Source organism: Musca autumnalis, unplaced genomic scaffold (assembly GCF_047663935.1).
Source record: "Musca autumnalis isolate F117 unplaced genomic scaffold, ASM4766393v1 scaffold_4, whole genome shotgun sequence".
NCBI lineage: Eukaryota > Metazoa > Arthropoda > Insecta > Diptera > Muscidae > Musca > Musca autumnalis.
The window spans coordinates 119,538,266-119,554,769 of NW_027411977.1; the positions used below are offsets into that span (position 1 = coordinate 119,538,266).

The 16,504-nt window shown below is 36.1% G+C and overlaps 2 protein-coding genes across 2 annotated transcripts in view; one reads left to right on the forward strand and one right to left on the reverse strand.

Annotated features, from left to right (window-relative positions):
* Positions 1 to 1,969, forward strand: part of LOC141400726 (uncharacterized) — a 66,318-nt gene extending 64,349 nt beyond the window's left edge. The window contains exon 4 of the mRNA XM_073980171.1: positions 1,543 to 1,969. Coding sequence (XP_073836272.1) covers positions 1,543 to 1,860 — 318 coding nt within the window. The 3' untranslated portion in view covers positions 1,861 to 1,969. The remainder of the gene's footprint in view (positions 1 to 1,542) is intronic.
* Positions 1,970 to 11,464: 9,495 nt separating this feature from the next.
* The window catches only part of SCOT (Succinyl-CoA:3-ketoacid CoA transferase), an 8,092-nt gene continuing 3,052 nt past the window's right edge, over positions 11,465 to 16,504 (reverse strand). The window contains exons 3-7 of the mRNA XM_073980738.1: positions 13,271 to 13,469; positions 12,805 to 13,191; positions 12,147 to 12,730; positions 11,921 to 12,088; positions 11,465 to 11,859 (exon numbers count right to left, since the gene is read on the reverse strand). Coding sequence (XP_073836839.1) covers positions 11,716 to 11,859; positions 11,921 to 12,088; positions 12,147 to 12,730; positions 12,805 to 13,191; positions 13,271 to 13,469 — 1,482 coding nt within the window. The 3' untranslated portion in view covers positions 11,465 to 11,715. The remainder of the gene's footprint in view (positions 11,860 to 11,920; positions 12,089 to 12,146; positions 12,731 to 12,804; positions 13,192 to 13,270; positions 13,470 to 16,504) is intronic.

Sequence of the window (16,504 nt, forward strand, 5' to 3'; positions counted from 1 at the left end):
AATTTTTATACGCCTAATGAAGACTAAATTCCAAATTATTGCAGACTTGAGGCCACAACCTTCAAAATACCGAAAATCGGGAGGTACCGTTCAATGGGGGCTACATATATATTATGCCGACAAATTTGAGGTACAAAGTTAAATAACCTCAACCAAATTTCACCAAATTTCAGGCATTTCGGAGCCACAACCTTCAAATTATCGAAAATCTGGAGGCTATATATCCCCAACGAAGACTAAATACCAAATTCCAGCCATTTCGGTGGGATATTGAGGCCACAACCTTCAAAATACAGAAAATCGGGAGGAACCGCTCTTCTGGGGACTATACAAAGACCTGAACGTATGCCGACAAATTTGAGGTACAAAGTTAAATAACCTCAACGAAGACCAAATACCAAATTTCAGGCATTTTGGTGGAATATTGAGGCCACAACCTTCAAAATACCGAAAATCGGGATGTACCGTTCAATGGGGGCTATATGAATGCGAGAACCTACATATGTCGACAGATTTGAGGTACAAAGTTTAATACCCTCAACGAAGATTTAATACCAAATTTCAGGTTATGTAGCACTAAAACACTTCAAATCATGCTTAAACTTGCACAGAAATTTAGCACTGATATCTGGCTAGCTCTCTATAAAAAATGGTCAAGTAGTTATCTTATTTTAAGTTGGTAAGTCAGATTTCAATCGCCAACTTCTAACGCGTTTTTCTCGAAAGATGATTTTTTGAGATGTGTAACTCTTTGAATAAATGAGCGATTTGTGTATTAAATATTTTATTCTATTCCTATTTTGCATTCTTTGCTTTTTTCACACACTCTCTCTCTCTCTAACACTCAAGCCAATCACATTAGAAATTGGCGAGTGTCGTGTTCGTGACACAAAAAAAACAAAACAATAACTAAAGTGTTTAGTACTTAGTTGTGACTAAAGTGCTTAGTTGTTGTTGTTTAGTGCATTGGTGATCACTTCCTTACGGTAGCGTAAAAACAAGCCACACGTATTCTCTCTTTATTTCTCAGTTGCAATTGCTTAGTAATGGGGAGAGTGTCTTACCACTACTAATACACGAACTATTCTGAGCACCCCTGGTTTAGTATTTTAGCATCGGTGTCCAAAATAAATGAGAGAAAATTGATGGGAGAGCATTGTATCTTTGTTAAACAATGGCTAATGGAATCTTACTTAGTTGGATTTATACAGAACATTTGTTCCATAAGCGGAACTAAGAAAAGATCTCCAATCCTCTGACATGCTGACATGCTCTCATTTGAATTCTTTTTACCCTTTTCTTATGACAACGTGCAGGCGTGGACATCCCTAGTTTTAGTGTCATTAACACCTCACTCGCCCATCTCTACTACACATCCCCTAACCTAACCTAAATTTGTACATACATTTTCGGCCAAAATTTACTGATGTCGATAATTGGGATTCTCAGTTGCACACTACTTTATTACAACAATTATTGCACAAAATTCTGACATCAAACCTAATCTATTTCTTCTTCTTCCTTTTTTCTATTTCTATCTAGGACATAATATTGGGTTATAATAAATCCAATTATCGCATGCTGTTACTGCCCACCCTATTCTTTTTCAATGTTTATGCTGCTCTCATTGTTATGATATTGGAAATCTTCTTTCATTTTTGGGCCCACTTCAAAAACGGCGTAAATATGAACAAGGAGGTTTACTACCGCAGTCCCCTACATGTGATGACTTCACAATTTTGTGCCAGATGTCGTTCGGAATCGGAAATGGAAGCAAGTATTTTTCGTGGTCTTAACAAACAAATGAGGTTGGCGCGTGAATCGAAAACTTTAAAAGATGTTTCAAAGGCAATTGGTTGAGGAAAAACAACACTCTCATATACGAGTAAACACTGTTCTATTGCCGATTATGCCCGAATGCTTAAATATAAGCATTAAATAAATAAATGCATGAATTAAATTCAGAAAATTGTGTTTCATTTGACTAATTTTACAGTTCAATAAATAAAAAAAAATAATTAAAAAACTGTATCACAGATTTTTATTTATAAATACACTACAAGCTAGAAAATAATTGTTCATGATGGAATCTTTCTTACTTAGTTGGATTTATACAGAACCTTTGTTCCATAAGCGGAACTAAGAAAAGATCTCCAATCCTCTCTGTTTGCTGCTGTATTTTCCCAATCTGGGATATGCAGCTGTCTTATGTCTCGTTTCACTTGTTCGCTCCAACGCAGCTTTGGTCTTCCAGATCTGTGTGAACCTCCATGCGGCCCATATTTATACGCGTTTTTAACGGGTTCATCATCACTCATTCTTATGACATGACGTAGCCATCGCAATCGTTGTTTCTCGATTGGTTCAACAATATTGATGTCGTTGTATAGTTGATACAGGTCGTTGTTCATACGATGTCGATATTTGCCGTCAACGCAGATTGGGCCGTAGATCTTTCGAAGAATGTTTCTCTCGAACACACCAAGTACTGCCTTATCTGCTTGCGCAAGTATCCATGCTTCGGAACTATACATTAGCACGGGCAGTATCAATGTTTTGTAAAGTGTTACCTTTCTTTGGGGTAATGTGGTTTGGTGGATTTATTCCTAAACTGCTTACTCAGCCCAAAGTAGCATCAGTTGGCCAAGACTAGTCTTCTTCGTATTTCGCAACTGATGTTGTTTGTTGTGTTTGTTGTAGGAACCAACGCCAACAGTTGGCATAACCAAGTAACATACATATATGTATGTCTGTTTGTATATATTATTCCACATCTTTTGACCTTCGCGTCTCATATGACCTTTTACAGCAGGATGTTAAAGAGATCACACGACAGGCCGTCTCCGTGTCTGAAACCGAATAATATTTGCGGTAATACCAAAATCAGACATGGCTTGGAACACCTTTGAAAGTATAGGGCTGTCGAAGACTGCTTTATAATCGACAAAAAGATTGAAGGTGTCGATCTGCATTTCTTGGGCCTTTTCCAGAATTTGCATCAAAGTAAATATCTGGTCAATGGTGGATTTGCCCGGTCTAAAGCTGCACTGATAGAGTCCAATAATTTCATTGACCATATGCTTTAATCGCTCCCACAATATGCCAGATACTATCGTATATGCAATAGAAGCAGACGTATGCCCTCGTAATTGGAACACACAGTCTTATCTACCTTCTTGTGTACTGGACATAGGACGCTCACGTTCCAATCGTCGGGTACGGGTTCTTCCTGCCATTTGGTGCTAACTATCTGATCCATACACATTATCAGCGTGTCGCCGCCTGTATCTCACCTTGGCTAGGCAGGATTGGATCTGTGATATCTTCGCCGACTTCACTACTATCGGATACCAACAATTTGGAAAAGTGTTCTTTCCATATCCTGAGCACACTATCCGTGTCAGTTACCAAATTACCTTGCTGGTCTCTACAGGAGGATGTGCCTGTACCAAAGCCATCAGTTTGATGCTTCACTCTTTGGTAGAACTTTCGGACTTCATATGCCGCATTTTTCTCTTCGGTAGTAGCACGACACTCCTGGTCATACCATGTATTCCTTTGTGGAGGTCTCTGAAATCCAAGTATGGATTTTGCGGCTGTTTGCATGGAGTGGGTAATATTTTGCCATTGTGTTGTTATGTTATCGGTACAAGGAGTGCTCGCGTTAAGCAATTGGGCTAGTTGAGTGGAATATGCTGTGGCTATCTATTGTGTTTGCAGCCTATTGATGTCCAACTTCCGCGTTGTGTCTGTTCGTGCTTTATTTGCAACGTTTAGACGGGTACGTACCTTTGCTGCAACAAGGTAGTGGTCCGAATCAATGTTTGCGCCCCGGAACGATCGTACATCCAACACGCTCGATGAATGTCTTCCATCTATCACAACATGATCAATTTGATCACTTGTTCTTTGATCTGGAGACAGGCAGGTGCCATTATCAATATCGAGATGCTTAAATCTGGTACTGCTAACTACCATGTTTTTTTGCAGCTGGGAAGTCTATCGGCGTCATTCCATTATCAGATGTTTCACTGTGGAGACTGAATTTCCCGACTGTTTGGCCAAATATATTCACCTTTCCAATTTTGGCATTAAAATCGCCTAGAATAATTTTAATGTCATGGGCAGGACAACGGTCATATTTTTCTTCTAGGCGCTCGTAGAATATATCTTTGGTCTGTTCGTCCTTGTCTTCGGTTGGAGCATGAGCGCAGATAAAGCTGATGTTGAAGAATTTTGCTTTTATCCGTATTGTAGCAAGACTTTCCTTCACTGCGGTGAAGCTGGAGACCAGATGTTTTAACCTCCAACTACAAAAACGCAATCAAACACATGCTCTGTGTCAATGGCAGCTGTAATACAGTGCGTCACCTTTACGCGTTGCTGTGACGTTTTTCCCAATCCATCTTATTTCCTGTATGGCAGTTATATCGGCCTTGTATTTTTCAGGTATATCTTGCAGATCGTAAACTGCACCTTTCCTATAAAGAGTGCGAACATTCCAGGCGCAGATTCGCGGATCATGGTCCTTAAAACGTTTGCGGGAGGTCAGTGTCTTGAGCTGAGAGAGGGACCACGATAAGTCCTGGGCTTTGCCGTGTTAAAGCCAATCAGGACCGTTCCTTGGTATATTTCATCCTCTCAAATAAAACGCTTGCCGCTTAATATTGTTACCATTTTTTATTTAAATGCAAACGTTTTATTTGAGAGATTCCATCATGAAAAATTATTTTCTAGTTTGTAGGGTATTTATAAATAAAACACTGTACATAATTTATTTATTTTTTTTATTTTTAACTTTTTAGTAATTAAATTAGAGAACCTCATAACCAAATTACAGCCAATAGATAAAAACTTTAAAATTTCTGAAATCGTGTAGTACCGTTTTATACCCAGCAAAATTTTATGGAAGTGGTTCCATGAGATGCCATGTTTTCATTGGATCTGTTGCATTGGTTCAATCTTTTACATCGAATTATCATGAGTTCAAATGAAGTCGTGATGGATCCGATCTTTTTCATCGAATTATCATGAGTTTGACTAGAGTCGTGAAAGATCTTATCCTCTTCATTGAATTTCCATGAGATGCCATGTTTTCATTGGATCTGTTGCATTGGTTCAATCTTTTACATCGAATTATCATGAGTTCAAATGAAGTCGTGATGGATCCGATCTTTTTCATCGAATTATCATGAGTTTGACTAGAGTCGTGAAAGATCTTATCCTCTTCATTGAATTTTCATGAGTGCAATTGAAGTCGTGAAAGATCCGATCCTTTTCATTAAATTTTCTTGAGTGCAATTGAAGTCGTGAAAGATCCGATCTTTGTCATAATATTGTCATGAGTTTAAATAAGTTGATACCAGTACAATAAATGATCAAATAATCATGTACCCGAATAATTGTTTACTTGCAAAAGTAATTGTTAAAATGAAAATAAAAGTCAGAAGAAAGTGACCGATTGTGGCAAAATTTACATGTTTTTATTAAAAATACTATGTAAATTGTTATAAAACAAAAACATATGTATATTTTGCGTTTGGAAACCTGCCTGAATGAAAACTTTTATAAAGGAGAAAACTGTCAAATGAAAAAATTATAAACGAAATATTTTTCATTTCAAATTTTCATAGAACAAGAATCCAGCCCCTGTAGTGGGATTGTAACTCATTTTTGCTGTTACCAACAAAAATCGGTAAAATTTAATCTCAAAATTATGACTAAAAACATAAAGAAAAGTTGGCATCACTGTTTGTGTCGGTAGAGGCATGGTACAATTACAAAGGTAGATGCATCGGCGAATAGCTACAACAAAGCAACTTTTTTGTAATGTAAACTGTCAAAATTTTCGCCAAATGGTCTCTTGTTGTCTCTTTTTATCGCTTGTGTTTGTCTATAAAGTGTAGACATGCTATCTCTTACTTAACGAATATGGTTTTTTGTTTTGATTTTTCATGGCGAATTCATAGTTTTTTGACGTTTTAGATTCGATCAGCTGGGCTGAGGCATCTACATTTCTAATTGTACCATGGGTAGAGGCTAGCGAGTACTTTTTATTCATCGTTAACCCCGAAAAATTTCGTTAATTATCGAAATTATAAGCATTTTAATTTTACCGACAATTATCGATAACAGCAAAAATGAGTTACAGAAAAGAAGTTACAGGGGGCAGGGGAGTTAAGCGCTCGGCACATACGGTGCGTTGAGCGTTGCGGTACAACAACCACATGAAAAAAGTGAAAATGAAGCCAAGTTTTTGAAAAACAACAATATGGCTGACGGATTAAAGTTAAACATAATTTAACTGTTTTGGGACAACGCGTGTCCCAACGTGTCACTAAACGGACCGTATGTGCCGAGGGCTTTATGGCCCCGGCACATACGGTACGTTGTGCGTCGCGTTACAACAACCACATGAAAACTGCAAGGACAAACTTGGCATCACTTACACATTTTTCATGTGGTTGTTGTTTTCAACGCGCAACGTGTCACAAAACGGACCGTATGTGCCGAGGGCTTTACTCTGTATTGCGATGCGTTTGCGTTTGGTATTTTGTTAACGCAAGATATTTGCATTATCGCACGATTTTGACGTAAGTGATGCCAAGTTTGTTCTTGAAGTTTTCATGTGGTTGTTGTAACGCGACGCTCAACGGACCGTATGTGCCAGCACATACGATACGTTGTGCGTTGCGTCACGCGTTAAAAACATGAAAAAAAAATGTAAGTGATGCCAAGTTTGTTCTTGAAGTTTTCATGTGGTTGTTGTAACGCGACGCACAACGTACCGTATGTGCCGGGGCCATTAATTTCCTTACGCATCGCATTTTTCTTATGGCCCCGGCACATACGGTACTTTGTGCGTTGCGTCACGCGTTAAAAACAACAACTACATGAAAAAAATGTAAGTGATGCCAAGTTTGTTCTTGAAGTTTTCATGTGGTTGTTGTAACGCGACGCACAACGTACCGTATGTGCCGGGGCCATTACGCATCGCAATACAGAGTAACCCCCCTGTAGGTATATTCTGTAACTTTTAACAACTATCGATGTTGTTTAAATTTCTTTTGTTATTGTAACAAAAACAAAACAAACAAATGAAATTTTTGTAAAATAAACAATGAGTAATGTTGTAAAAAAGTTACAGAATTGGACCCCTGTAGGCCTATTCTGTAACTTTTATCGATTGAAAAGTTGTTAAAATTTCTTTTGTTTTTGTAACAACTACAAAACAAACAAATGAAATTGTTGTAAAATAAACAATGAGTAAAGTTGTTAAAAAGTCAACTGCAACTGTGTGGAAAATGAGTTACTAGATTTACCCCCAGTTTTTGTAAAAATATTTATTCTTCTCACACGAATTGTCAAATTTTGTAGATCGATTTACTCGCTTTAGCGCAAATGTAAAGCGCTGATTTTTAAATGAGGAATCCTTAATGATATATGGAACGGGTATACGAAAAATTAGATGTGTATGTCATCTGGGGGCTGAGCTATGAATGCCTAAATTATTACGAATATAGACGAACGAACAAAAATAAGTTACAAAAACTGGGGGTTAAAATAAAAATTAAACAGACACCAAAGCAAATTAAATAAAATACTGTAAAACTAAAGAAAAATTTTGGGACATTTCGGGACAGAAAGTAATGGCTTAACCTAACAAAAAAACTATAATGTTGTAGTCATGATCCCACACGACTTTCCACTGACCATCCGAGAAGTAGCCTTAATCTGGATTAAAGAGCAAAAGTGATGAACTTTTCGGAGGATGTATCTGAAGAAAAATATGGTGAAATGTTTTCTAGGTCCGGCGCATAAGCTCAACAATATGTTGTACATGCCGTAAGTACCTGCTTGTAAGTTAATGGTATCAGCATCAGGGCTTCGGAGTCGGAGTCTGGAGTCGGAGTCTAGCAAATTTTGCTGGAGTCGGAGTCTGGAGTCGTGAAAAAAAGCTCGACTCCGACTCCGGGCAAAATGTTTTTTTCTACATTTATCAAAAGAGTTTTTATTTTTTTATGATAGAGAGATTAACTTTATTAAAATTTTGATAAATCGTTTATTCTTTTTTAAGGAAATCTATAAGTAAACTTGTAAGCAAAGGATTTATTATATTTAGTAATGTTCCATGACAATAGAATTATAATTGCATATTTCAATATGAATCGATTTCTTAATATACCATCACATTTATGACAAAACGTATATGAGGAAAAGTCAAAATTTTTTAGTTTCCATGAAGCCAAGGTTTGCACTATTATAATACGCGAACTATTGTAGTTTACCAGTAACTATGACTTTAGCAAAAAAATTTAATTTACGTGGTAGTTACGACCGCGTAAAGGAAAAACATAGGTAAAAACACGTTGAAGCTAAACAGGTTTTTTACATTGCTATTCGATTTCTGATTAAACCATTCAAATGACGGACATCTGTCCAAAGCAAAAGTAGGAGAATACAAAATGAAGATTACACTTCTAATGTATCACTTTCCAAAATTTCCACTGCATCCACCTTTTATGGATGCTGACATTTTGAAGCCGGATTTCAGGTGTTTTTTGTATTTTTTATGTAACTGGGACTCGCATTCGGTTATTTCGAAAAAAAACCAATTATAGGATTAAAGAACTCGCGATTTCGCCCACACAGCAGCAGAGTAATCTACTGCCAAAGGCCAAAATTTAGTGCGATATTTTTTCTAAAAAAAACCTATTTTTTGGGTACAGTATTTACAATATCGTTTTGAGTGTGCTGGTACCCCGCGATATTTTAGTTTTTCGACGATCCGGATCATATGAATCACAGATCGTAAAAATCCATCTACTAGAATGGCGGAAATGGCTACTGCAAAAATTTAAAAATTTGCGAAAAATGTTTTTGAAAATATCGCGGATTAAATCGCGTTTTCTGTGGATCGTTTCCTTTTCTGAAGAAACTGACACATCACTCGAGTTTTTGCGAAAACAGTGGTTTAACAAATTTAGTGCCATGGGAGCTTTATCCGATTTATCCCAAAAATAGTGTGTGATGCTACATCCACGGTTCTTGATGAATTTTATTGAAATATGTTTAGATCGATGTATTTTTTCACGGTTGATAGTGAAATCGGATGCGCATAAAAAGTGTATGCACTTTGTGCAAAATATAAGCGTTATACAGTTTGTTGCACACTAAACTGCAGACGATGCTACATCTTAGCGGCCAAAGTAAATCCTGCAAATGTGTACAAATTAAAAGAGAAGAATTCGCTGTATTGGTAAACCGCATGCGCATCAAGTGATTTTGAGGATTGCGCGATTTACTCGCATTTCAAAATGAACATTACCCGATACAATTTTATTTCAAGATTATACCCCATTTAAAGGAACCCAACATTTATTTGAAAGATATATTCATATCTTCTGCTAGATGTTAGCGTGTTTTCGAGAAGTGATTAGAATAAAAAATGTGATTTATTGCGTGAAATTTAACTAAAATAGAAGAAAAACTCCGACCTATTTTTCTTACATTTTGTTCAACTAACTCACAAAATAAATTTTAATAAATATTTTCTCTTACAAAAATTTTATAAATTTCCTCAATATATTTTTTGTTTTTTGCTATAATATGCAAACCGCTAAACGCATTTGTATAGTTTTGGTTTCATTTGAATCTTCGAGATGTTTAGATTACGTACATATTTATTATATATTTTTCATATGCATAAACAGCTTGAATTTTATTAGAACAAGTTGTAAACTACCAATTGTTTTAAATGCTTTCCTAATTTCCGTGAAAATTTACAACTTTTTCACTAAAGTTATGGGACCTCAGTAAACATATAGTATGTAGGGAGCCCCTAATTAAGAGAGTTTCTCAATATAATGATTAGAGTCCTTTAAAGATTTTTTTCTTTTTATCAGAATTGAAACCGCCATAACTTTTGCGGGCAACAACCAAAATTAGTATCTCGAACAGATTTATGAATGGGATTTTTTTCCCAATCTATGTACCGAAAATCTTTCATGTAGTTTAAAAAAAATTTTAATTTTTTTTTTTATGGAAAACTAAAAATTTTTGTCTTTTCTTCATATACACTCTGGAATACTAGTTTTAGATCTTACTTATTTATACTTCACAACATAATGTGGAAAAAGTATTATGTATAAGTTTATTTTGTCCACAATTAAGGGGTTATGGTCACTTATTGTGCACGAAAAATGAAATTTTTCATGAATTTTTACAAGTAATCTACCAATTTTTTCCAAAAGATATTGTTTTCATCTGATTTATAATACCTTGATCTACTTTCAGATTTTTTTTTTTTTTGAAAAATATTGCACAGTTTTCTGACAAATGGCCACCTACGAAACACTGTTTTTACTAAAGCAGTTTGCGGTGACCACTGTAGCTCGAAAACGAATAAACCGATCAGCATATGTTTTTGTGGGATCATTAAGAACATAATAATCGTGTACTTAAGCGAAACGAATTAAAAAATATGCATTTAAAAAAAATGTGAACTGTAGAAGTCAACATTTCAATTTTACCTAAAAAAGTTGAGAGTTTTTTCGCCATAAATCCGTCAAAATTTTTTTTAAAAAGTCTCTTGCTTAAGTACAATCTTTTTATACGTATAATAATCCCAAAATGCTATTTTGAGAAAACCGTGTTTCAAACTTCGATGTTACATACAAATCACAATGAATTTTCTCTTTCTAACGCTCATATCTCAGCTAATTTTTATCCGTTCGACATATTCTATTCTACATGTACTTTAAAATGAGTCAGCAACAAATTATCGCTTTCGTAAAATCTGTAAGTAACAAATTACTGTTGGCATACCCATCTTCATATTTCGACAAAATAAAACGAAAAAGATATGTGACCCGTCCGTACAAAAAAATGTTAATCAAACTCGTCAGTTCTACTTGTTTTTGTTTTAAATTGATAATCTGAGGGTATACTCGTACATATATTTCGCCAAAATCTACTGAAACTTTCTAAATTCTTTCTGTTGTTTTTGTTCTTTTTGATATAAGATACAGCAGATTCAATACGGAACATCAATTTTACATCGCATTGCATTACAAATTGTCTTAGAGAAAAGAACAGATAAGCATATAGGGTCCTAGTATAGGAAAAGTTGAAAATTTTAGCAAATTTTATTAATTTTTAGTGGTATAGGAAATTACCCTCGGAGTCGACTCCGGAGTCGGAGTCGTGAAAAAAAACTGGCCTGGAGTCGGAGTCGAAGGAAAAATGGCTCGACTCCGAAACCCTGATCAGCATACCAGCTAAAGGCACGTCAGGAGAGATCTTCAGGGTCTAGAGTAAGATCCAAACTTAAAAACGATCAAAGAACTTTCAACAAAAACCTTGCCACATATGTATTCTCAGTATTTCGGCCACCCACTTGTGTCTTCAAAAATGGTCCTTGGATCAAATATATGTGTGTACAATTAAGAAGACAATATAATTAAGAAATTGTTTTAATTTGTTAAGAGTATATTTAAATCAAAAATAAATGCAATCGCATATATCACTGTAGTCAGCATCTTAATAAGCCTTTTTTCTTCATCTGAATACCTGATTAGTTAACATTCAATTGGTACACATTACAACCTTATGCTATAAATAAGTTTTGAATTCTCTATAAACAAAAATTAATTTCAATTAAATATAACTAAGGTACTGACGACTTTTTTAAACGCAACAAAATTGTATATCTGTCTATTCGCCTATTTGAGACATTTTCTTAACGTTGGGTGAAACCTTAAATTTGGCTTCGGTACAAGCAATAATATCATCAACGGTAAAACCTTCAGCTACCTCTGTGAGCGTCAAACCAACCCCCTTTTCAACTTCAAATACGGCCTGTAAAACAAATGAATGTAATTAGTAAGGAAATGGTTTACTTGAGGAAATAATTGATTACCTTTTCAGTAATGATCAAATCGACCACTTCTCTGCCAGTCAATGGCAATGAACAGCTCTCCTTAATTTTCGAAGAGCCATTACGGGCATTATGTTCCATGGATACAATAACTTTACTGCCGGAGGCTACCAAATCCATGGCACCACCCATTCCTTTAACGAGTTTACCCTGAAAGACGGATTATGGTTTTAAAGTATATTTTTATTTGGCATGGCGTCCTACTTACAGGTATCATCCAATTGGCTAAATCTCCAGTGGCTGAAACTTCCATAGCACCCAAAATTGTCAAATCCATGTGGCCACCACGAATCATGGCAAAACTGTCATCGGATCCAAAGTAAGAGGCTCCAGGCACAACAGTTACAGTTTCCTTACCAGCATTAATTAAATCAGGATCAACCTGGTCCTTGGTGGGGAATGGTCCCAAACCTAGAATACCATTTTCGGACTGCAACAAAACATTCATGCCCTTGGGAATATAATTCGAGGAGAGTACTGGGATACCAATACCCAAATTAGCATACATGCCATCGCGGAATTCCATGGCCACACGTTTTGCAATGCGTTCACGTACAATTTGGGCGGCAGATGGTGGTTTCGATTTGTCACCTTCATTTTCAGTGATACGAACTTTTTCAATGGGTTTTTCATAGTTAGTGCCCTTGAAGATGCGATTCACATAAATACCGGGTATATGAATATGATCGGGATTCAAGTCACCAGCTGGAACAATTTCTTCTACCTCAACAATGGTGACCTTAGCGGCACGACACATGGGAGCATTGAAATTGCGAGCGGCTTTGTTGAAAACTAAATTACAATAAGAGAAAGGAAAATGATTAATTTCAATATACATCATCCGATCCTGTCCTGTAGTAACGTACTTAAATTGCCCATTGTATCAGCAACATGTGCCTTGACAATGGCATAATCGGCATACAAAGCTTCTTCCATGATATACTTTCTGCCATTGAATTCTTTTACAATTCTTGGTTTGCTGGGTATTTCAATGGTACCGTCCTTGGCGTATTTAATGGGAGAACCTCCTTCTTGTACTAAAGTACCATAGCCAGTGGCAGTGTAAAATGCAGGGATACCAGCACCAGCAGCACGAATTTTTTCAGCCAGAGTACCTTGTGGCGTAATTTCTATGGCCAATTCACCACCCAAGTATTGTTTAGACAAATCGGAGTTCTCACCCAAATAAGAGAGAATCATTTTGCTCAACTGGCGTGTTCTCAGCAATTTTCCCAGACCGCAATTATCAATGCCTAAAATGATTGGCAAGTTGAATTCCACATTTATTGATTTTTTTGTTTAGCATATAATGTTCACTTCGCTACAACTCACCTGCATTGTTGGAAGCAGCTGTTAGATTCTTGACATTCATTTTTGTAAGTGCATCGATGAGTTTTTCGGGATTGCCGCAAAGACCAAAACCTCCAAAGAGAATAGTGGAGCCATCTTTAACATCAGCCACAGCTTCTTCAGCGGTACTATATATTTTATTACTTGACGTTCTGCCACGGGTGGAGTAGCATGCAATAAGCTAAAGAAATAATTGAAATTTTAAAAAAAGGTTGGTTAGGACAATTTCATCAAGGCAAAGGGACAATGAATGAATGATGTTTTATTTTTGAAAAAGTACCGTTTATGGGGATAATGTCAGAAATGTTGACCCAACTATAACATTTTCTGAAAAGATGGAATCATTTCAAAATGTAGATATATTTAGACAATTTCTGCAGAGAAAAGTGGACTAATTTGTATATTAAACATTTTCATCAATGAGGAATATGCCAAAATGTGGACTGTATTTTAAAATGTAGGAACAAAGTCCTCAAGTCCCAAGCCGGTAGCACTTGGCGCTCAGACAATGGAACCTTGTTGACAACATATAACGCAATAGGTCGGTCTGTGTTAAGCTATGCGGCAATGGAAGAATATTCAAGCCTGTGACAACGTCGACCTGGGAATTGTCTCATCATATCATCAGTGGACCATATGTATGAGGAGTCAAAAAGGTATCTAGCATGGCAACACAATGACATATTCAGTCAGTTCGTCAAATTCAAAAAGTGGTTACATTTATTTCGGTTGTTATTGCAAGAGCCGTCCTAATCAAGGATAGGACTACCATAGAGCATGTCAGGAGGAATATCCATGATATAAAGAGTGGTCCAACGTTATAAGAGAGTAAACTAAACAATTATCGTATGCTTGATACAGCTCTCACCACCATCACAATCTAATATTATCTTCCGCAAAGTCTTCAGTATCTTTATTCACTTTCTGGACGAGAAAAATGCCCTCACACAGCTTTATATTTTCGTCATTGATCACCACTGTTCATAATCCAATGATCCTTGGGTAATCTTCGACAATCTTCTTCACATCTTTTCGCATACCACCCACATCAACCAGATGCTGAAATCCTGGGACAAAGATAAGATGTCATTGATAGTGACATATAAGACCATTGGTCGCTATGAGGGGCCTCATTCCTATCACAGCAGATAGATCCAGAGCCAGTTTAAACATAAAAATGAACATGCGACTTTATAAAACATTTCAGTTTCTTTATGCAGTAGAATCCCAATAATTCGTAATCTAAGGTATCGACAGTATTTAAAAGGTATCAGGGTTTTCGATTTAACAAGTTTAAAATGCTAAGAAAATCGCTTCAAGATGCCGCTTCGATATATTGGGGAAGGGAATTAAGGAGAAACAAGTCCCAGTAAATCTAAATGTTACTTTAGAATAATACGATCAAAATATACATACATATGTATGTACCTAGATATCAGCGTGGTTGTTGTTTTATTTCATTGTACAGCTGTACAACAACACTTGAATTAGTAAGTATATCATGATAGTGAGTGAGTATATAAAATCAAAACCATGCAAACTAATTTTGGAGATAATTCTACATTTCAAAAGCTTTAATAAACTTATCACGAAATTTTTCCCGAACCTGTTTATCTGCTGATATGCTGTGTTAAATAGAAAATAACGCTCAATTGATGATAAAATCACCAGACTCTAAAGTTAATCAAGTTTCGCGATCATTAATCTAGTCTCTCAGGCACATTGATTGTTTAGCTGCTTTTAGAAGACAAATCAAATGTACAATTGTCAGTCAAGTAGAAGGGAGAATGTATTGTGTATGTGAATATGTATGGAGATCTGTACAGTAGGGATATAAAAATCTTTTGTTAAGTACTTAAAACTCCAAGATAAATTTACATTTGCTCCATATTCAGTGGAGTGTATTGGGGAAAGAATGTTTAGCCCATTGGAATTTAAAGCGCTTAAAATTTCATTTCAATTTCTCATTTTATATGAGAGAAGTACCCAAGACAAATTTACATTTACTCTATATTTGGGACGGCCATACTCAGTGAGGAGTATTGGGGGAAGAATCTTTAGCCCATTGGAATTTGAAGCACTTTAAACTTTATTTCAATTCCCCATTCGATATTGTGAGCGCGTACAAAGAATCCTGTGTGTAAGTAATGTATTACCAACACATATCGCATACACCAAAGAAAAGTCAATAGAAATCGCTACTTTTATTCTTAACTGACAATCGGACTTAACTGGTAACATTAATTGCACTAGCCATTATACGGCCACTACTTTCAGATGAAATTCACCTTCAGTAATTATTCCAAGCAGTGACATTTGAACTGAATGTAATTTTCCGCTGGACGGCCTGGCAATATATACTGATGTATCTAAGATGGAGGAAGGTACTGGCATCGGTGTCTACTACGAAAACCCACTAATCAAACACTCATATAGGACTTTAAATGTTGATATTCAGTTGGCCCTAAAGGCTATCAAGTCTTGGACCATACGCTCGCCAGTTATCTTTGATTGCAGAACGGATATGTATGATATATGCAATATCATTAAACTTAACTGGGTTCCAGGACATGGTAACATAATGAAAACGAATTAGTAAATGAACTAGCTTGGGGTGGCTCTAAGTCAATCGATTCATCAATTCGAATCTATTTGGTCACCAATAATGGCTTACGAACCTAGATGTAAGATGTGCTAAGTAATCTCGCCTGGGATCTGCCGATGAAGAAACACTTCCATTCTTTCACTGGATAAAGATCACTGTTCATGCCGGATTTCCCCAATTGGCAAGCCTAATTCGCATTTACTATGTTCCGAAATATTGTATTCGGCATTGGCTTTACGTACGACCTTCCGATTCTTCTAAAATTTTTACCTCAAATTCAATTCAATTCAATTTTATTTAACTTGTAATTCAAAGCCAACCGGCCCATCAGTGTAAATTACAAAATGCATACGAATTGCTTAACCAAATAAAAAAGGAAAAACTACTCGAAAAATATAATGTAAGACCAAGAAACTAAAATCTAATATAAAAATATGCATACCCATAATATATCATTGTCCTTAATACAACAATATATATTTTATCTATGGGAAGTCCATATTTCCCGAGATAAGGTCCTTCACTGTTACAAAAAAAAGCGGAAGACGTTCAAGTCATAAATCCACGTCAGAAGACCGGTTTCTGGGAATAATTCTTATTTATAAATTATA